This window comes from Nannospalax galili, unplaced genomic scaffold (assembly GCF_000622305.1).
Source record: "Nannospalax galili isolate Female #2095 unplaced genomic scaffold, S.galili_v1.0 scaffold634, whole genome shotgun sequence".
Lineage (NCBI taxonomy): Eukaryota > Metazoa > Chordata > Mammalia > Rodentia > Spalacidae > Nannospalax > Nannospalax galili.
Genome location: NW_008336853.1, coordinates 183,579 through 205,165, shown reverse-complemented (window position 1 = coordinate 205,165; position 21,587 = coordinate 183,579). Strand labels below are relative to the sequence as shown.

Below are 21,587 nucleotides of genomic sequence, written 5' to 3'. Positions count from 1 at the left end.
CGGCGGACGAGGCGCGGGGAGGCGGGGCCGGTGGCGCGGGGGCGGGGCCAGGCGCGCTGACGTCGCTCTGCGTGCCGCCGTCGTTAGGGCGCCGAGATGCTGTTGCTAGGAGCCGCCGCCCCGTCGCTAGGGGACGCTGGAGATGTTTGGGGCGGGGGCGGAGGGACCGCGAGGAGAAGGGCGAGGCCACAGGGACCTGCACGTGCTTAAGCCGTGTTGGGAGGAGAGGGACGAGGGGAGAACGTGCAGAGGTCACCGAGGGGGATGGACCAGAGGCTTCACAACTTTTTTTTTTTGGTCTTTTTTGAGACAGGGTCTCCCTGTAGCCTCAGCTGGCCTGGAACTCGCCATGTAGACCAGGCTGGCCTCGAACTCACAGAGATCCGCCTTAAATAACGTGAAGCCGGGTGTACTGGCGCACGCCTTTAATCCCAGCACTACGGAGGCAGAGGCAGGCGGATCTCTTTTAGCTCGAGGCCAGCCTGGTCTACATAACGAGTTCCAGGACAGCTGGGGCTACAGGGAGACCCTGTCCCAAAAAGACCAAAAAAAAAAAAAAAAAAACAAGCAACTCTAGGGCAGCGTGTCAGTAAGGTTATAATAGGTATGTATACAGCATATATAAGAGTTCCCAGCAAAGCTTGGAAGGTCATGATCCCTTAGGGATTGGTTTAGAGGCTGGTGAAGGAGGCCTAGAGGACAAAAGGAAAGCAACTCAAAAGGCCCCAGTAATTTATCTTTTAACCCCTTTAGGGGAATTCAGAGCTCAGTGAGGCCTCTTATGACTGGCAAGAGGGGAAGTTGGAGGTGATTAAAAGTGGAAGTCATAAACCCAGCCTGGTGGCACACTCTAATCCCAAGCACTCAGGAGGTAGAGGCAGGCAACTCTGTGAGTTCAAGACCAACCTGGCCTACATAGCAAGTTCCAGGTCAGCTGGGGCTATACAGAGACCCTGTCTCAAAATTCAACTGGATAAATAAATAAATAAATAAATAAATAAATAAATAAATAAATAAATAACAGCAACAAAAAAGTGGAAGTCATGATTCCAATTCTTGGCACTTCCACTTACTGATCTATAAAGGTAAGCAACTGTTAATGTCTTTTTAAATTAATTTTTAAAATTACCTTTATTTGTTCATTTATTTTGGGGAGATGGGTGCATGCACGTGAAGATCAGAGAACAACTTTTGGGACTCAGTTATCTTCTACCATGTTAGATTAGACCCTGAAATCAAACTCAGGTCATCAGGCTTTGGCAAAAGAACCTTTTGTCACTGAGCCATCTTGCCTGCCCTTTCTTCTGTTTATTTCTATTTTATTTTTCATTGTGTGTGTGCGTGTGTGTATGTGTCTGTGTTTTCATTTCTGTCTGTGTCTGTCTGTATGTACATGTAAGTTCAGGTTCCCTTGGAGGCCAGAAGAGAGCACCAGCTCTAGAGCTGGAATTATAAACAGTTCAGAACCACCTGATATGGATGCTGGGAACTGAACTCAGGTCCTTTGTAAGAACAGCACACACATGCTGGCTGCTGAGCCATCTCTCCAGTCCTATCTTTCTTTTTCTTTTTTGTTTTGTTTTGTTTTTTGTTTGTTTGGTCTTTTTTGAGACAGGCTCTACTTGTGTGGCCTAGAACTCACTATATGGACCAGGCTGGCCTTGATGTCACAGAGATCTGCTTGCCCCTGCCTCCTGAGTGCTGGGATTAAAGGCATGTGCCATCACATCTAGCTTGTTTTCGTTTTTTCAAGACAGGGTCTCACTATAGCCCTAGCTGGTTTGGCACTTGTTATGTAGACCAGGCTGGCTTTGAACTCACAGAGATCCACCTGAATCTGCCTCCTCAGTGCTGGGATTAAAGTTATGCTGGGGATGAAGCGCTGGAATAAAAGGCATGCGCCACCACACCCAGCCCCATTTTTTTAAGTAAATTTATTATTATCGTATGGTGTGTGAGAACAGGCCACAAGCATACCAAGCACATGGGTGAAGTCCAGAAGACAGCTTGTGGGACTCTGTTCTCTCCTTCCTCAGGGTTCCAGGGATTGAACTCGGGTTTGTCAGGCTTGCACAGCAAGCACTTTTACCCTCTAAGTCATCTCACCATCCCTAGGTTAACTTCTTTTCACATCAATTTTCTCATCTGTAAAATAGGGTTGATAATGGTAATAACCTGCATCATTTCGGAGTAGGGAAGATTAAATGATGTAGAACAGTTCCTGGCATACAGCTCTCTCAATAAAGCCTAACTGCTATTGTAATACTTCAAAACCCCCTGCCTAGACTGAACTCCAGACCAGCAGGACTGTTACTCAGCTACACTTATGGTTTGCTCCTTACTGCCACTGTAAAATATAAATAGTAATTCTGCTAATTTAATGTGTTACCTCAGAAAGTTCCAAAAGATTTAGATATACTCTCAGAGGAAGGATTTCTAATGGGTTGTTAAAAAGAAATTAAGAATACTAAAGATTTACCCCTAACCTTTCCCAATCAAAAACATTTTTTTCTCACACATTTCTGTTAGAAACCATCAATGGCAATTAGTCAAGTGGCTTGTTATTACAGTATTTAGGCTCTTTTTTAAAAAGGCAAAACCCTGCACTTTGGGTAATTTTCAGGCTGCTGGGGATGTAGACATACACCCAAGGAAGGATTAAAAGAATATGCACACCGGGTATGGTGGCGCACGCCTTTAATCCCAGCACTTGAGAGGCAGAGGCAGGCGGATCTCTGTGAGTTCGAGGCCAGCCTGGTCTACATAGTGAGTTCCAGGACAGCTGGGGCTACAGGGAGACCCTGTCTCAAAAAGACCAAAAAAAAAAAGAATATGCACAGAGCCAGGCTACACACAGAAGATGCCCCAGACCAAATACTTATATAGCAATGACATAATATTGGGCTGAGATAGGTTGGTCATGGACCCAACTCTTAGAAAATTTATGTACTAAGTAAAGGAAAAAATTATGGCTAAAACCTGAAGGACAGCCAGGATATGATTTAGAGTAAAGGCTGATTTTAAAGTCATGACCCTTCATCAGCACAAAATGGCCATTGGAAATTATTCCTGGGGCTGGAGAGATGGCTTAGCAGTTAAAGAGTACTGGTTACTCTTGCAGAGAATCTGGGTTCTGTTCCCAGAACCCACATAGCAGCTGGTAACTGATGGCCTCTTCTGGCTTCTACAGGTGTTGCACACACAAGTACGCTTGCATGCATGCAAAGCAGTCATAAAATAAATATTTTTTTAAAGAACTTACTATTATGAGGGGCTGGGGATGTAGCCCAGTTGGTAGAGCACTGGCCTAACATGCATGAACTTCTGGGTTTGATCTTCAGTGCTGAGTAAACCAGGCATGGTCGCACATGTGCTTGTAATGCCAGCATTTGGCAGGAGAATCAGAAGTTCAAGATCAGCTTCAGCTATATAGAAAGTTTGAGTCCAACCTGGGATACATGAGACTCTGTCTCAAAAAAAAAAAGAAAAGTCACTGCTGAGAGGTTACAAGTTCTTATTTCCTCCCGTACAAAAACCTGAGAGATTTGATGGTGGCCTCTTGAGCCCTGTTTTTTTGGCCCCTGATAACCAAGCATTAAGCATGTATTATTTAGATGCTCTTTCACATATATGATCTTGTTTGCTATCCCACTCATGCATATAGGCATTGTTAACCCCGTTTTTACCAACACAGGACCCAAGGGATCCAGTGCCTAAGGTTACTGGTAGTGACGACTCCAAGTATAAGGGGCATCTCTGGGCGCCCCTATTTTTCTGCACTCCACTCTGAGGAGCTCCTGATTGCAAGGGTTTGTCCACCTGTCCTTGTGTCCCTAGAGGTAGAGCGTGAGGAAGAAGGCTAAAGATGCAGAGCAAGGCAGGGGAAAAGCTGTGCTTGTTGTCAAAATCCAAGTGAGTGGTTGCTAGAGAGATGGCTCAGCAGTTAAGAGCACATGATGCTCTTGCAGAGGACCCAGATTGGGTTCCCAGCATCAACATGGGGCCTTACAACTGTCTGTAACCCCAGTTCCAAGGGCTCTGATGCCCTCTGCTTACCTCCACAGGCATTGCAGGACATGATGCACTTACATACATGCAGGCAAAATACTCATACACGTATATGAAAATAAATATCTAAAAAAAAATTTCAAGTGAGAGCCAGGTGTGGTGGCACATACCTTTAATCCTAGCAATCTAAAGGCAGAAGCAGGTGGATCTCTGAGAGACTGAGGCCAGCCTGGTCTATATACAGAGTTCTAGGCCAGTTGTGGCTACAGGGAAATTGTGTGTCAAAAAACCTAAATAAATATAAAGTGAGGAGACTATGGAGATGACTTGGTGGGTAAAACACTTGCCATCCAATTGTGAGGACCTGAGTTCGTATTCCCAGCACCCATGCAATTGCTAGGTGGGTGTAGTGACTTGCCTGTAATTCCAGTGCTCAGGAGATGGAGACGGAATCCCCAGGGCAAGCTGGTTAGGCTAAACTAGTTAAATCAGTACGTTCTGGGTTTAAGTGAGAGACCCTGCTTCAATATATAAGGTGGAGAACAATCGAGAACAATTGTCAATTTCTGGTCTCTACATCCATGCACACACGTAGCGTCACTCACACATGTGAACATGCATACACACATGTGCATGCACACACCAGAGACACAAATCCAAGTTCATTTTGCATTCTACTTAGTTTATATCTGTATTTGTTGCATTAATATGAAAAATAGATATCCTTTCTAATTGAGTAAATTGCCTCTCTGAAGATGTGCCCTGTTTATTCCATGACTTCTTGTAATAAGGACTAATAATAGCTACACTTATTGAGCACAACTTCATGCTGAGTACTACACTAAGTGCTTTGCATAGATTATCGGGAGCCTGCCAGGTTGGAGGTGAGCATATTTGATGTTAAATGCTGATCTTATCTTCACTAAACTCCCAAACATGTGGCTCATGTCCCATTTGCATGTTTAACCCTGATGTCTAGTACAGTCCCAGGCATGGCATTGAAAAGCAGTAGTGTGTCACATGGGTAGACACAGAAGGCCTGACATTTCCGCACCTCCCTTTGGTCGGTTTCCTACCTCCTCCCACATGGTATAGAGTATAGCCTTTGGGCCTCTGCTGCTTGCCTGGGCACCCTCCCCAAGTGTGGGTCTCTCTCTCTCCTCGTGGGCCCCTCAGTTGCCTCCAGTTTGAGCTATGTCACTGCCACTGTGGAGACTGAGCCTTTGCAAGTTCCTTACCACCTTGTGGTGTCTTTTGGGGGATCTCACCAGACCCAAAATGCTCCCGAGCCTAAGGGTAGGACCCCTTCCCAGACCCTGAACCCCAGCCATAGTCCCCCAACACCAAGACTAGCTAGTGGGTAAGCTTTGCTTTTACATGTAGTGTTGTTGAGATATAGGAAGAAAACCCCATTCTTAATGACTGAGTTCTGGCTTCTCACAACCCCAGTGCCCACAGAAGAGAGAATTTCACTTATTTACAAATGTAAAGACTGGCCAAGGGCCACTGGTGTGGGTCCTGATCTGAGCAGATCACAGAGTGACCAAGACCCAGGGTTTTCCCAGGGCACCAATGCAAGGGGGTGAAGCTAAAAGCACTGGCTGCTCTTGCAGAGGACCTGGGTTCACTTCCCAGCACCCACATGGCAGTTAACGCTAGTTCCAGGGGATCTGACACCCTCTTCTGGCCTATGTGGGTATTGCATACACAGTACACTTCCATACATGCAGGCAAGCACTCATACACATAAAATAAAAATAAATTTTTGCTGAATAGTTCAGTAAAGGAAACTGTGCTGGATAGCTTTAGTGTCAACTTGACACACCTGGGTTGAGGGAGCCTCAGTCGGGAAATTGCCTCTATTGGACTGGCCTGTGGCCATGTCTGTGGGGCATCTTCTTGATGAGTGATGTGGGAGGGCCCAGCCCACTGTGGGTGGTGCCACCCTTGGGCAGGTGGGCCTGTGTTGCATAAGAAAGCAGGCTGACCAGGGGCCAGAGGAGCAAGCCTGTAAGCAGCGTTCCTCCATGGCCTGTGCTCCAGCTCCTGCCTCCAGGTTCCTGCCCTGAGTCCCTACCTTGGGCTCCCTGATGAATGCGTGTGACCTGGGAGATGTAAGACAAATAAACCCTTTCCTCCCTAAGTTGGTACTGGTCAGAGTGTTTTGTCACAGCAATGAAGAACAAACTAAGACAGTAATCAACCTCTCCCAACAGCCCTACATACTGGTTAGCCACTCCAGGGCCGGCCTCTGTCTCTTCTCAAAGCCTACGTCTCCATTTCCCCTAGATGTGGACAGAAATGTCCCCTGCCACACACAATCACATTGTACATCCATCCATGCACCCCTGTGCATGCACACACATGATAGGCTACACAGGCATACCCTCTCCTTTGCCTTCAGCCTCTAGCTCTTACTGCCCATGCTGCTGTGCTGAACACATGTGGTCTCTGAGCTAACATGTGCATGTCAAATGTACTCTGGATGTTGAAAACTCAACACAAAAACTATAGATGGATAACATCCAATTAATTTTGATATTGATTACTTGTTAAAATGCAATATTATATATACACAGGATTATAGTAAATGTATTAAAATCAAGGAACTCCCATGATCTTACTGTTGGGCAGAGCCCCTCCACATATTTAGAAGACCATCGGTCCCTTCTTCATCCAGGAGGTGGTAACACCTCTCTGAAAGAGGTTCTGGAAAGGGCTCAAGGTCTCTAACATGACGGATAAGGGCAGAGTGCCTGTTGTGTGACGGACTTTTCCTGGGGGAGATGCAACACAACTACTCAACCTCAAAAAGGGAGCCCATGACAGACTAAAGTAATGATTATACCAAAGCCCAACTTGGCGAACCAATGAGTTTTTATTGGGGTTACTAACAGGAGTGTGGGTGAGGGATTACTTACGGGAGCAGGATGAATCAAAAGCAGCTGCATCAGTCCAACACCCCAATACCCCAACACCCTAACACAGGTGACAACTCAGAAAAGCTGCAGCCTAGAGCTTTCTGCACAGCTTACAGGCAGGTCTACAACCTGAGACCCTCTCCTCTCTGCAGCCAGGTTGGTCAAGGTCTCCTTCCCCAGCTGTTCTTTACTCCTTCTATAAAGCCGGGAGGGGAATCCTCCAGGTTGTCACCTTCTCAGACAATATAACATTTTGTTTACCTTCTGAGTCTCATCAGCCTCACTCTTCCTTTCTGGAGGGAATGTTTCAATTGGAGGGAAACAGCTCTGCACAGCCCCACCCAGCCCTAAGTGCCATCCTCAGAGGAAGAATCAGCCCAGGTTGATAGACCCCCCACACGGGGTGGCATAATGCCACACTTCCAACACTATCTCTGTTTTCCAGGGGTTACATGTCTGCTGGGGGATGGGTAATGGAGTGGATGCTGTGGTGCAGAGCAAATTCCCCTTGGGGTCTCCTTCCCCGCCTGCTCAGACAGTGTGCTGCTGACCGCTCCCTGGCCAGTCTCTGCTGCCCAGGATCCACCAAGGCCGGAAGAGACAGTGTGTTGGTACTTGTGTGCCTTCCATGTATTACGAGACTTATCACCCTAGCAAGGACCTCTGAAGTTTGTGCAAATCCGCTGCTAGTGTGCCTCCTGGAAGCTTGGAGAAAATAGTCCAGAACATTCCTTGCTCATCTGGCTTCATGCTCACAACTCCCAGCAGAAATTCTCTAAGAACTGTCCTCAGCTGAAGAAATCTGCTTCATGCAGAGTTGGCACAGAGCACAAAGTCCTGGCTCTGGCCTTGATCTCCCAGAGCTTTAAGCTAGGGTCCTCCCCACCCCTGACCCAACAAGTCATCACTGCCCAGGTGTGCTTCCTTAGCTACCCAGGAAGGGGCCGGCCTGACAGCTCCCCGCTACACCTGCGTCATCTACTTCTCAGCTCAGTGCCGTCCCCCAGGAATTTGTGGGTGGCACAAGTTAAGACAGGGTGAGTCTATAGGGCTGACTTCAAGGGCAGGAGAGAAGTTAAGAAATCGCCAAAACACAGAAAGTGCATCTCCTTGCACCTGTGCTCTGGTAAAGGGCCCAGTGGGGCTTTTGACTGCTGGGCATGGAAAACTGGAGACGGAGACATACCCAAGGTGTCATCGGGGTCTTTTTCTCACAGGGCCCACGTCTTGGTCTCCCCCAGGTGGATTCTTCTTGTTCTGGAGTACGAACTAGGTAGTTGCCATGCAATGTAGAGCAGGTATCGCCTCTCACTAGAAGCTCTCACGGCCCAGGGACAGGCCTCCTACCCCAGGCCCAGGTGGCTGCTCACTGCTGTGCTGTACGAGGCCCTCCAGGGAGTCAGCAGCTGCACGTCTCTATGCCTGGGACCAAGGTGGGACTATAGGAGTGTTCTCCAGCTCCAACCCTGTTCACAAGTCAGCAACCTTAAGCCAATGTCTCCCCTTCCTCACCTCTACCTGCCGCTCCTCTGCCCCTGACCTCTGCACCATCCCTCTCTCCTGGAAGGACTCTTACTATTTTTGTTCTTTTTCCATTCATGTGTACGTCTGTGTCTCTGTGTGTGCACTAGTTCACATGTGGAGGTCCAAGGCTGATGTTGGAATCATCTCCAATTGTTCTTCCACCTTATACATTGCACTAGGTCTAGATGCATACAAAATTAAATTACAGTGACATATGAGTAGCCTCGCCGCCCTAGAAATCCTCCATGTTCTGGGGGCATTACTTTTTATTTTTAATATTTTTAAATTGTTTCTGTGTGTATGAATGTATTGGTTGCATGTAAATGCGCTATGTTGTGCAATGCCCGTGGAGGTCAGAAAAGGGTGTCACATCCCCAGGAACTGGAGTTATGGATGGTTGTCAGCTGCCACGTGGGTGCTGGTAATCAAACCTGGGTCCTCTGCAAGAGCAGCCAGTGCTCTGAACTGCTAAGCCGTCTCTCCAGGCCCCCTCACCTCTTTTTTTTTTTTTTTCCGTTCTTTTTTGACAGGGTCTCCCTGTAGCCCCAGCTGTCCTGGAACTCACTATGTAGACCAGGCTGGCCTTGAACTCACAGAGATCTGCCTGCCTCTGCCTCCCGAGTGCTGGGATTAAAGGTGTGTGTCGCCACGCCCGGCTATAATATATATATGTTTTATTAGTGAAAAAAGAATCACCATATGCACAGGGAAAAGAGCACAAGAATTCAGCTGATAACCAACAACTGAAATTCACAGTTATCCAATTTAGTTTGCAATTGCTTTTCAATTTCTTAAAACAGCTTCCCTTAATAGTGTTGCCAGTTTTCCAGCTGAAACAGCATCAAGTTTTCAAAAAGTTAAGAACCTCAGGAAAGAGACCCGCCTTCAAGATAAGGAAGGTGCTAGCATCTTAAGAACAACTCTGCCTAAAAATTCCTTAAGAGTGACTAGTGAGTGGTGTAATAGTCTACAAATCCCAGAGCCCATCAAGGATGAGTTAGAACACTAATGTAGATGGTCCAGTAAACAAAACAATCACATTTCCTTGTCAGAAGAGCTCATAGAAGGAAACCAGGGAGGCCCTGAAGAACACACAGGCCGTGGCTGCTCAAAAAGAATTGGGGTAGGGTGTGGTGGTGCCCACCTTTGATCCAAGTGCTTGGGAGGCAGAGGCAGGCAGATCTCTGTGAAACTGAGGCCATTCTGGTCCACATAGTGAGTTCCAGGCCAGCTGGGGTATAGGGAGACCCTGACTCAAAAAAAACCTAAATAAATTAAATAAATAAATAAATAAAACTAAAACTTTCTGCGTCTCCCATGTCAGTTCCCTTCATGGAAAAATAAACCAGTAGTCAAAACCCCTCTGACAAAGAGAAACCTTTTACTCACTTAAAAAAATTATAGCCAGGCTTGGTGGTACATACCTTTAATGCCCTTGGAGGCCAGAAGAGGGTATTGGATTTCCTGGAACTGGATTTATGGATGGTTGTTAGCTGCCATGTGGATGCTGGGAACCAATCCTGTGTCCTCTGGAAGAGCAGCCAGTGCTCTTAACAACTGAGCCATTTCCAGGCCTCCCCACCTTTTTTAAGACAGAATTTTACTACGCAGCCTTGGTTGGCCTGGAACTCCCTAAGGTGGCCGCTGGTTCCCAAATGCTGGGATTAAAGATGTGCACCCCCATATTCAGCTTACATTTTTAGTTTGAAGAACAATATCTTGGTTATATATTAAAAGTATGAAAAATTGGGGGATGTTTTCCTGAAAAGCAGATAGGTGTCCAGTGGCTATTAGAATTCTTAAATTCAAACAATTTAAAGAAAGAATAGAGGGACTGGAGAGGCGAATCACTAGTTAAGAGCACTCGCTACTCTTGTAGAGGACCCAGGTCCAATTCCCAGCAGCCACATGGTGGCTAACAACCATCTGTAATTCCAGTTCCAGGGGATCCAACACCCTCTTCTGACCTCTGTGGGCATTGCACGACACAGGTGCACTTATATACATGGTACAGAAAATTAAAGCAGTGGAGGCATTACCTTTTTTCTTTTTCTTTTCTTTTCTTTTTGAGACAGGTTCTCTCTAGCCCCAGCTGACCTGGAACTTGCTATGAGCTATGTAGACCAGGCTGGCCTTGATCTCACAGAGATCTACCTACCTCTGCCTCCTGAGGGCTAGAACTAAAGGTGTGCACCATCATGCCCAGTTATAGGGACATTAACTTTTAAGCAACAGACAGAAGGAGAGGAATCAAGGCTGGGGGTAGGGCACTTGCCTAGCATGCATGAGGCCCTGGGTTCAATCCCCAATACTGGTCGGGGGACAGAAGGAAGGAAGGTGGCGGGGAGGGAAGGAAAGAGGGAAGAGATGAAGAATCAGCAAGAACCAGGAGAGGAGGAAGTTGTAAGGAGGAGGTATGGTCAGTGCCTAAGGCCCTGCACACTGGGGTGCCTGTTGTACAGAAAAGCCCCATTAAAGGTAGCAATCCGTGTGCAGTTAACAGGTCCCTCTTTCACTCTGAAAAGCAGCTGAGTGGAGGAGTCGCTGTATAGTCTTTTAGGGTGTTTCTCCCTGAGAGAACCGGCCGTGTCCATTTGATTTGTCCACTGAAGAATGGTTTGGGGGAGTTATGCTAGTCCATTTTCCACAGCTACTGGGTACTTTATAAGGCAAAGATGTTTATTTAGCTTAGAGTTTTGGAATACCAAGGTTGAAGATTGAGTGGTCCCAGGTGTTCAGCCTCTGGGAGACCTCATGACATATGACATCATACTATGGTGGGAGCATGTGTGTGAGGAGAGAGCATAGAGCGAGATAGCAAGCCGGAGAGAGACTGCCAGACATGTTCTTTATAACAACCCTCTTGATAGAAATAACCAGGCTCCTATGAGAATTACATCAATGCTTTCTGAAAGCAGTTCCCTCCATGGGGACCCATCTCTTAAAGGGTCCACAACTCCTCCCAATGCTGCCACACTGAGGAGCGAGTTCCCAGCACATGCACTCCTCGGGGACCCACTCAAACCACATTCAAGCCATGGCAGGGGCAGAGCCACCTGATCACAAGCTGAAGCTGGACGAGGGGATGGGGCATGAAGAACAAAGGTCTCAGGGTTTACACACACATGGGGCCTCACTAAAAGGATGGTGCTCTTTCCTCTCACTCCCCTGAGCCTTGACAGAAGATTAGCATGCTGCTCTAAACAGCCACTGGCAGGCAGAACAGGCCGAAGGAGCAAACCAGGAAAGTGGGGTGAGAGGTACCCTAAGACGGTTCTACTTTGTGACATTCTGGTTCTCTCCAGGAGTTCTTTTTGAAGGATCCTTGTCTGCCACTCAACTCCTAGCACCTTTCTCCTATGGGGGCTGAAACACTGACTCCTCACAAGGGGGCCAAACAGGATACAATGTCATGGCCGGAAGCTGCATGGAGAAACCCGGAGGAGGGTGGTTCTCGGCCTGGGCTGAGCTGTTGGTGGCTGGGGAATGTCTCAGCTTTCCCTGTCCTACCTAGAATGTTAGAACAAGACCAGATTTTCCAAGGGTGACCCAGGGTCCCACTGAGTAGCCCTAGCTGTCCTGGAACTCACTATGTAGACCAGGCTGGCCTTGTACTCACAAAGATCCGCCTGCCTCTGCCTCCCAAGTGTTGGGATTAAAGGTGGAACCATGATTCCCAGCTTTTTTGCTTTGTTTCGGGTCTTTTTGTCTTTTTTGGGTCTCTCTGTAGCCCCAGCTGGCCTGGAACTTACTATGTAGACCAGACTGGCCTTGAACTTACAGAGAAAAGCCTGCCTCTGCCTCCCAACTGCTAGAATTAAAGGCGTGCGCCACCACGCCCCATGCAAGCTTTTTTTCTTTTTCTTTTTTTTTTTAAGATTTCTTTATTTTTATTTTGTGTATATGGGTGTTTTGCCTGCATGTAAGTGCACCATTATTGGCTCTGCTTCTCCGCTGCTTCCCTGCATCTTCCGTGGCTCTCTGCTGCTGGGGCTTTTGCCCAGCCGGTCCCGCCCTTAATTTCACCCGTGCACTTTCCTCAATATGCGAGTTCCACCAGCCGCTGGACCATGCGAGGCGGCTAAAGCTGGGATCCGTGAGTCGGTGACGGAGGAATGCTGCCCCCCGGGGAGACTACATTGCAGGCAGGAGACACAGAACTCAGTCCAGTCAAATTCAGTGGTACAGTTCTTTATTCTCCAAGTCTCAGTGACCCGGTTCCTGCTCTAGCTCCAGCTCCGCTTCCAGCTCTGCTTCTAGCTCCAAATCTAGCTCCAAATCTAGCTCCAAATTATTGAGAGAAGACTGGGATATTTTATACTGTGGGGGCAGTGCTAAAAGCTTTAGCTGATAGGCACTTTTTGAGATACCCTATTTACATATGGAAGTGGGCTCCTGCCATGCTGTCAGACTGCCTGAAAAATCACACAGGAAAGCATGGTATTTCCAGAGCCAGAGGCCATGTTTATGTTAGGGCATTTGTGGCGGGCACTTCAAAAAGGTGAGTCAGGAAAATGCCAGAAAGATACCCTGATGAAAAGGAGTCTTCTGCATATGGAACCGAGCTCGTGAGCTTTCCGGACATGGAGAGACTGCTACTTTTACACAGCAGGGATCCCCAACACACCATGTGCATACAATGCCCTTGGAGGTCAGAAGAGGGCATTGGATCCCCTGGAACTGGACTTACAGATGGCTGTGGGTCACCACATGGGTGGTAGGAACTGAACCTGAGTCTTCTGCAAGAGAAGATAGTTCTCTTAACCACTGAGCGTCTCTCTATCTCCTGTGCCTTTTTTTCTTTTGTTTTGTTTTTTTGTGTTTGAGATAGGGTCTCCCTGTATCCCTAGCTGGTCTGAAACTCGCTACATAGACCCCTTGATCTCACAGAGATCCGCCTGCCTCTGCCTCCTGAGTGCTGGGATTAAAGGCACGCACCACCACACCTGGTTCCTGTGCCTTCCTAACTCCAGTTCCAGGGGATCCGATAGCCTCTTCTGTCCTCTGAGGGCACTGCATGGCACGGGTGCACTTACCTACATGCAGGCAATACACACATGCACATAAAATAAAATAAAATAAATAATGAAATAAAATAATAAAATAAAAAAGGTGAGCTGTCATGTGTCCCAGACTGGCCTCTAATTCACTATGTAGCTCAAAATGACATTAAACTCCTGATCTTCCTGCCTCCACCTCTCGAGTGCTGGGATTACAGGCCTATGCCACCAGGCCTGGTTTGGATGGTGCTGGAGATAGAACCCAGGGTGTGTGCAGATAGAACTCCCTAGCTTGGCAGCACATTTTCTTCAAACCCAGAGATCACCTTCTTTCTCCATTTTCCTCTCTTGCCTGCTGTGGGGTTGGAACCCCCAATTTAGCCTGATACACTAGCTTTTCCTGTTCTCAAAGGGGCAAGTGTTTAAAGTGGTGTTTTCCAGAAAGTACTGGATCTGTGGAAGGTCAATGAAAAAGGAAATAGATTTACCACCATCCTGTGTCCAGCTAGGAATGGTTGTGATTGGCCACCAGGGGGTGCAATGGAGCCAGCGGCTAAGAAAGGCTACAGGAAGCCCTTAGGGCACTTGGATGTTGGAAGTGTGGGTGCCCAGCTGAGGTCCTGAAAGTTTTTCTTCGTTGGGCCCAAGGGCCAACCCTATGGAGGTATTTCTGGTCAACCCTGAGAAGTCAGTTGAGATCTCCTTAGGGAAAAGATGGGAAGTGGCCAGGCAGCAGGTGGCTGAGTCAGCATGGGGAGGCTCTGGGGTCTCAGAGAGCAGAAAGGGGGCCTGTGCTGGGGTGTCTGGATTGACCCTGGGTCTCCCCAAGGTAAAGGTTGGTGCTCCATCCATACTGGGGTCCTGGATAAGAGCAGGTGTGCCCTCTGTGATGGGTTAAGGGAATGTACCTGCCAGTCGGGTGCTCTGGTACCTTGGGAGCATCTGGTAGGACAGAACAGATGCTGGCCAGAGAAGAGCTCAGAGAGGCAGGATGAGGTGTGAGTGGAAGGGAGCAGGAGAAACCAGAGTTGTGTGAGGGAACGGGGATATTGCAGATGCTGGGGGCGGCTGGGAATGGGTGGGACAAAGATCAATGGTGGCCAGCACGCTTTGGAGTTGAGATACTGGATAGAGTAACCACTTGAATATTTAAGAAAACTTTAGGGCCAGGTGTGGTGGTATAGACCTTTAATCCTAGGACTAGTGCTATACAGTGAGACCCTGTCTCAAAAAAAAAAAAAAAAACAAAACAATTTTTTAAAGAAAACTTTAAAGCTGGGTGTGGTGGTGCATGCCTTTAAGCCCAGCACTTGGGAGGCAGAGACAGGCAGATCTCTGCGAGTTCGGGGCCAGCCTGGTCTACATAGTTCCAGGCCAGCTGGGGCTAGAGAGAGACTCTGTCTCAAAAAGACCAAAAAAACAAAACAAAACAAAAAACTTTAAGCAGAATGTACACATACATTGGTTTCATGGATTAGTCGAGTTCCACTGAAGAGCTGAATGTTACCAGTGTCCCCAAAGATCCACAGAGCAGCCACTAGCCTGGTCCTGATACTGGATAAGAAACCACCAGGGTGTCACACAGCTCCGCTCTTCCTTTCTGGCTTCTATCATTGTTGCGTTGGTTGTGTCCACAACACTGCTTCATAGTGGCTGGTGCCCCCTGTGGTGTGGTTTGATATTTTGTGTAGGCCCACAGTCTTCTCTGGTTGATGGGTGTTTAGGTATCCCCAGTCTGGATGGTTTATGAAAAGTGCTTTCAGGAACCTCCCTGCTCTTTCCATGCTTCACTGGGTACATGACGTCGTGGAGCAGAACCTCTGTTTCCCTCTCTGTAAAATGGGGTTCCATTCACCTGGCAGGGTTGTCCTATGGATAGCAGGGACTGTCTCCCCGGGACATGGTTATAAATAATAGCAGGCCACCTGACCAGAAAGGACCCTTGGAGGCAAGCTGGCCTCTGAGGGGACAGATGGTGATTGCTGGCATCTAGCCAGCTGGGGACAAAGCAGGGATTAGATCCACACCCCAGGCTTAGTCTATGCCCTTCCCACAGCCCAGGGCCTCAGCCGGCTGCAGGTAATCCCCTCTTCATCCTCTGTGCCAGTGCTGACGCCTGCCCTCAGCAGGACTGGGCCAGGGCCTGACTGCCAAGCCTTTCTGGCGTTATCTTGCACTGGCAGGGCCAGGGGGATTAGAAACCTCTGAGCACATCACATGCTGCTTAGGAGGTGCTGTGGCTGCCTTGCAGACAGAGGTCCCAGGTTCTCCTGGTGGCTGTACCTGGTAACAGCCCCCAAGGTGACTGGTTTTGCACTGGGGACATTGGGCCTCCTCCCCACAGTCCTGGTAAGTGGGCCTGGCTCTTTGTGTGTGTGTGTGTGATCATGTGTGTGCAGATGCATGAGTGTATGGAGGCCAGAGGTCATTTTGGGGTATCATTCCTCAGGAGCTGTCTCTTGTTTTAATTCTAATTTTAATTATTTAAAAAATATTTATTTATTTATTTTTATCTTATGTGAATGAGTGTATTGCCTGAATGTATTTACGTGTACCTGTGTGGCATTGGATTTTCTTGAAACTGGAGTTATGGATGGTTGTTAGTTATCATGTGGATGCTGGGGACTGAACCCAGGTCCCCTGCAAGAGCAGCCAATGCTCTTAACTGCTGAGCCATCTCTGTTTTTTGTTTGGTCTTCTTGAGACAGGGTCTCCCTATAGTCCCAGTTGGCCTGGAAGTCACTACGTAGATCAGGCTGGCCTTAAGCTCCTAGAGAGCAACCTGTGTCTGCCTCTGTCTCTGGAGCTATGGGATTAAAGGTATGCGCCACCACGCCCTGCTCCCCCTTGTTTTTTGATACAGAGTTTATTATTTACCTAGAGCTCACAAAGTAGGTTAGGCTGGGTCAGGGAGCCCCAGGGAGTCACCTCTCCCTGTCTCCCCAGTGCTACGATTGCAAATGTTGGGGAAGGTCACAGCCTTTTCTGTGGGTTTTGAGGATTGAGCTTGGGCCCTCAAGCTTGTGCAGCAAGCATTTTACTGACTGAGCTATCTCCCCAGCCTGTTTATTTCATTTATTTATGTTACATTTCATTCATTTATTTTGTATAAATGTACACTTGTGGTGGTCAGAGGACAACTCAGGAGTCGATTCTCTCCTTCCAGCATGTGGGTCTCACTGTGTAGCCCTGGCTGGCCTGGAGCTTGATATGTAGACCAGGCTGGCCTTGAACTCACAGAGATCTGCCTTCCTCTGCCTCCCAAGTGCTAGGATTAAAGGCGTGTGTCACCACACCTGGTGTCCCTAGGCCTTTCTGAGATGCCTTTGAAGGCAGAGGAAGAGAAAGCATCCTTTAAGAACCACTACTCTGCAGGATGCCGTGGAAAGAGCTTACTCTTTATTCAATAACCCTGAGCTGGCAGGCAGGCATATTGTCCTGTGTGCCCTCCACAACTGCTCCTCCCTACCCCAGACTCTTCTAGCCTCCTAATCAGCCTTATCCCCTATTTTGTGAACCTAACCTACTCTGAAATCAACTGGGAAATTGTGGAAATTCCCTCTGGCTCACAGTAATTAAAGAGTTTTTTTTTTTTTTTTTTTCCCCTCCTGGCCTGAGGCTACCTAAAAAGTTTCTAGCCAACCCATCTCATGTGCCAAGGACCAGGAGTCTGGGCAAGCGAGGCAAGCTACCTGCTGGCAATATTAGAGGCCCAGGGGCCTGCTTAACCCATTCTTCTTTCAGAAGAGGCCAGAGGAGGCTCGTGTGTGCCATTGCTGTACTGCCCCCCTGGGCAACAGTGTTGGGGTGCCTACAGTCTACCAAGGCTCAAATGTACCTGGAGGGCAGGGAAATCAGTCTAGAGCTTTGGCTGGAGGGTCCTGAGGCTCCTCTGGCTATGAGGGAAAGTGAGGAAATAACACTAATGTTTGTACTTTGTGATCTCCAGGCATGAAAGCTAGGAGCCCATCACTTTAGGGGCTGGCCCCATCCCTAAAGAAGGTATATACACCTCACTCTGACTTGCCAGGCCAGACCTGATTCTCTTCTCTGACAGGTGCTAGGGAACCATTTCTGAAGCTGAGGAACCCCAGGGAGGTGCCTGCCACCAGAATGCCCATGCTGAGCACGCATCCCCTGAAGCCTGACATCATGCACCTGCCACCCGGAACCTCAGAGTCTCCAGGCTGCCAGCGGCGCCACACACTCCCCGCCAGCGAGTTTCGCTGCCTCACCCCTGAGGATGCAATCAGTGTATTCCTCATCGAGCGTGAAGGTGAGGCGTGCGGGGGGGGGGCTATTCCAGTTCGCTTTCTGTTGCTGTGATACACACCATTACCAAAAACCACTTGGAGAGGAAAGGGTTTATTTCATCTTACAAATTACATTTCCATTCTTGAAAGAAGCAAAGCAGGAACTCAAGGCAGGAGCCTGGAGGCTGGAACTGAAGTAGAGACCATGGAGGAACGCTGCTGACTGGCTTGCCTCTCCCTGGCTTGCTCAGCTACCTTCTTAAAAATACCTCTTAAACCGGATGTGGTGGCACACGCCTTTAATCCCAGCACTTGGGAGGCAGAGGCAGGCGGATCTTTGTGAGTTCGAGGCCAGCCTGGTCTACATAGTGAGTTCCAGGACAGCTGGGGCTACAGGGAGACCCTGTCTCAAAAAGACAAACAAAAAAAACAAAACAAAAAACCTCTTAAAAATACTTCTTAAAAATATGGGGCTGGAGAGATGGCTCAGCGGTTCTTAACCAGAAGACCCAGGTTCGAATCCCAGCACCCACATGGCAACTAACAACTATCTGTAACTCCAGTTCCAGGGGATCTGACAGCCTCTTCTGACCTCCACAGCATTGCACGACATTGCTCTTACCTACATGCAGGCAATACACTCATACACATGAACTAAAAATAATAAATAAAATATTTAAAAAATAGTAAATAAAATATTTTTTTAAAAATATATAATTTATAAGCTGAGTGTGGTGGCGCACGCCTTTAATCCCAGCACTCAGGAGGCAGAGGCAGGCGGATCTCTGTGAGTTCAAGGCCAGCCTGGTCTACATAGTGAGTTCCAGGACAGCTGGGGCTACAGGGAGACCCTATCTCAAAAAGACCAATATATATATATATATAATTTATTATTTTTATGTGTACTGCCTGCATGTGTGTAGGTGCACCTGTGTTGTGCAGTGCTGAGGAGGTCAGAAGAGGGTGTCAGATCCCCTGGAACTGGAGTTAAGGGCGATTCTTAACCATCATTGGGTGCTGGTAATTGAACCCCAGTCCTTTACAAGAGCAGTCAGTGCTCTTAACTGCTGAGCCATCTCTCCAGCCCCATCAGTTACCCTCTTTATACAGCCCAGGCCCACCTACCCAGAGATGACATCACCCATGATGGGCTGGGCCCTCTCACATCAATTACCAGTTTAGAAAATGCCTTACAGACATGGCCAGAGGCCAGTCCAATGGAGGAAATTCTTCAACTGAGGATCCATCTTCCCAGGTGTTTCTAGCTTATGTCAAATTGACAAATTAATCAACACAGGGGCTAAGTCTGCGATCACTCTGTGTGTGTGTGTGTGTGTGTTTTAGAGTATGAGAAATGACAGACCTGAGTCACCTGCTTTCCTGGGCGGTGAGAACATCTGAGTGACCACTTGTGTACGTGGTCAATGGGCAGGAGGCACAGTGAGCAGCCCACCCTTGCTTCCTATTGCAGCGTTCATCTCTGTCTCGGGCACCTGTCCCCTCTACTTGCATGAGATTCAGCACTTCCTGACCCTGTGTCCAGAGCTGTCTTTGGGCTGGTTCGAGGAGGGGTGTCTGGTAGCCTTCATCATCGGCTCCCTTTGGGACAAGGAGAGACTCACTCAGGTGAGTGAAGGGTGGAGCTGTGACCCGTGGCTCTTAAAAGACACTGGGAAAGAGGCTGGCCAGACAGAAGGCAGAGCTCCCTAGAGATGGAATTTCTTCTTCCAGAAGCAGACAGGTTGAGTACAGTCTGTATAGGCAAGCGTCCCCTGCCCAGCCCTTTAGGGGTCCTGAAAGACTTCTGAAGTTTCATCTATGTGGCCTTAGATATGGTTCCCAATGGGGTCCAGCTTGGGTGGGAAGGGAGCCCTGATAAAGCACTCAGGGCTCTCTGGTTGGGTGACCTGATTTCTGTCCCTTGCTCACCCCCAGGAGTCACTGACTCTGCACAGGCCTGGAGGCCACACAGCCCACCTGCACGTACTCGCGGTGCACCACATCTTCCGGCAGCAGGGCAAGGGCTCCGTCCTGCTGTGGCGATACCTGCACCATCTGGGCAGCCAGCCGGCTGTGCGTCGGGCTGTGCTCATGTGTGAGGAAGCACTGGTACCCTTCTATGAGAAATTCGGCTTCCAGGCTCTGGGCCCATGCGCAGTCACTGTGGGCTCCCTCACCTTCACTGAGCTACAGTGCTCTCTGCGGGGCCATGCCTTCCTGCGCAGGAACAGTGGCTGCTGACCAGAGCTGCTGCCTGGCCCAGTGGAGGGCGGGTAGAGGCAGGATGCAGGTTCCTGTCCAGCAGGCACCCCTCACCCCGCATTTAAGCAGAGCTGATTAGCATGAAGAGAGACAGCACTTCCCAGTTGGAGTGGTGGGCAGAGCCAGTAAAGGGGAGAGGATGGCTTCATCTGTCCTTAGGTCCTCTTACATTCCAAACTGCTAGGATGGAGAAAGGGGAACAGTGGGGGTGAGGGGTGGTGGACAGGAGCAGTGGGAGGTTTCTGTTACTACTGTATTCCCTTCTCTTTCTGGTCTGTTTCTGTGCACCAGTGCAGTACCCTGATCCTTGGGGTCCTTCCCCTCCCCCAACCCTGGGAATGGGGGACAGCCAAAAACTCAATGGGGAGGGGCCTGGGCCTGAGCAGTGGAGGCAGCCTTGGGCCATTCTCTGTTGCCCTTGAGCACCCCATGGCTGTGCCCACCCACCTGCCTCTCCAGGCTCCCCCTCTGTCCTGGACCTCTGCCCACTAATAAAGCAGTGCTGTCTCCAATTATGTGTGTGTGTGTGTGTGTGTGTGTGTGTGTGTGTGTGTGTCTTGTGAGTAAGGCACAGTGAGTGGACTGGTTGCCTGGCTGGAGTCAAGAACAAATCTTTACCTTCTCCCTCAAGGCCATTTCTGCCAGAGCAGGCTGCCCTTTGGACTCATCATCACCCCCTCTCCTTCCCCCAGACTCTAGAACAAAGGCAGAGCAGTTGGGGCAGGGACCTCAGGGGCCTAAGCATGCAGCTCAGTCCTCTGAGGCCTTTCAGATCTTCTGTGATCCCAATCTGGTGTTTGGCTCCACTAAACCCTAGAGAAATCCCAAGAGTTTCTCAGTTTGTCTCAGCTCAAGGTTGCCCTCACCCCCAAAAGCTCTAGCTTTCTTTTAAATTTTTAATGTGTATGAGTACTTTTATTTATTTATTTATTATTTTATTTTTTGGTCTTTTTGAGACAGGGTCTTCCTGTAGCCCCAGCTGTCCTGGAACTCACTATGTAGACCAGGCTGACCTTGAACTCAGAGATCCACCTGCCTCTGCCTCCCAAGTGCTGGGACTACAGGTGTGTGCCACCACGCCCAGTGAGTACTTTTATTTTATATAAGTGCACCTGTGTCCAGAAATGCTCCCCAGAGGTTGTCAGGAGAATGCCATATTGCTCACATGTGGGTGCTAGGAACTGAACCCTGGCTTTCTGGAAGAGCTGCCAGTGCTCTTAATGGCTGAGCCATATCTCCAGCCCTCCAGAATAATATTTTTTTGCTTTTTTGTTTATGTGTATTAATGTATTGTGTGTATATATGCAAGTGCACCTGTGTTGTGCAATGCCCATGGAAGACAGAAGAGGGTGTCGGATCCCCCGGAACTGGAGTTACGGGATGGTTGTTAGTGGCCAGTTGGGCACTGGGATATGAACCCAGGTACTCTTCAGGTTCCAACAGCCAGGTACTCTTAACCGCTGAGCCATCTCTCCAGCTCCCAGAATAATTTTTTTAAAAAAAGAAAGCTAAAAGGGTTGGAGAGATGGCTCAGTGGTTAAGAGCGCTAGTACTGATTGCTCTTCTGGAGGACCCAGGCTCCATTCCCAGCACCCACATGGCAACTCATAACTGTCTAC

General features: G+C 48.6%; 1 protein-coding gene across 1 annotated transcript in view; it reads left to right on the top strand.

Moving 5' to 3' along the window:
- Window positions 1–20,467, top strand: part of Aanat (aralkylamine N-acetyltransferase) — a 20,866-nt gene extending 399 nt beyond the window's left edge. The window contains exons 2-4 of the mRNA XM_008831339.2: window positions 17,511–17,729; window positions 19,178–19,332; window positions 19,642–20,467. Coding sequence (XP_008829561.1) covers window positions 17,567–17,729; window positions 19,178–19,332; window positions 19,642–19,947 — 624 coding nt within the window. The 5' untranslated portion in view covers window positions 17,511–17,566 and the 3' untranslated portion in view covers window positions 19,948–20,467. The remainder of the gene's footprint in view (window positions 1–17,510; window positions 17,730–19,177; window positions 19,333–19,641) is intronic.
- Window positions 20,468–21,587: the final 1,120 nt, after the last annotated feature.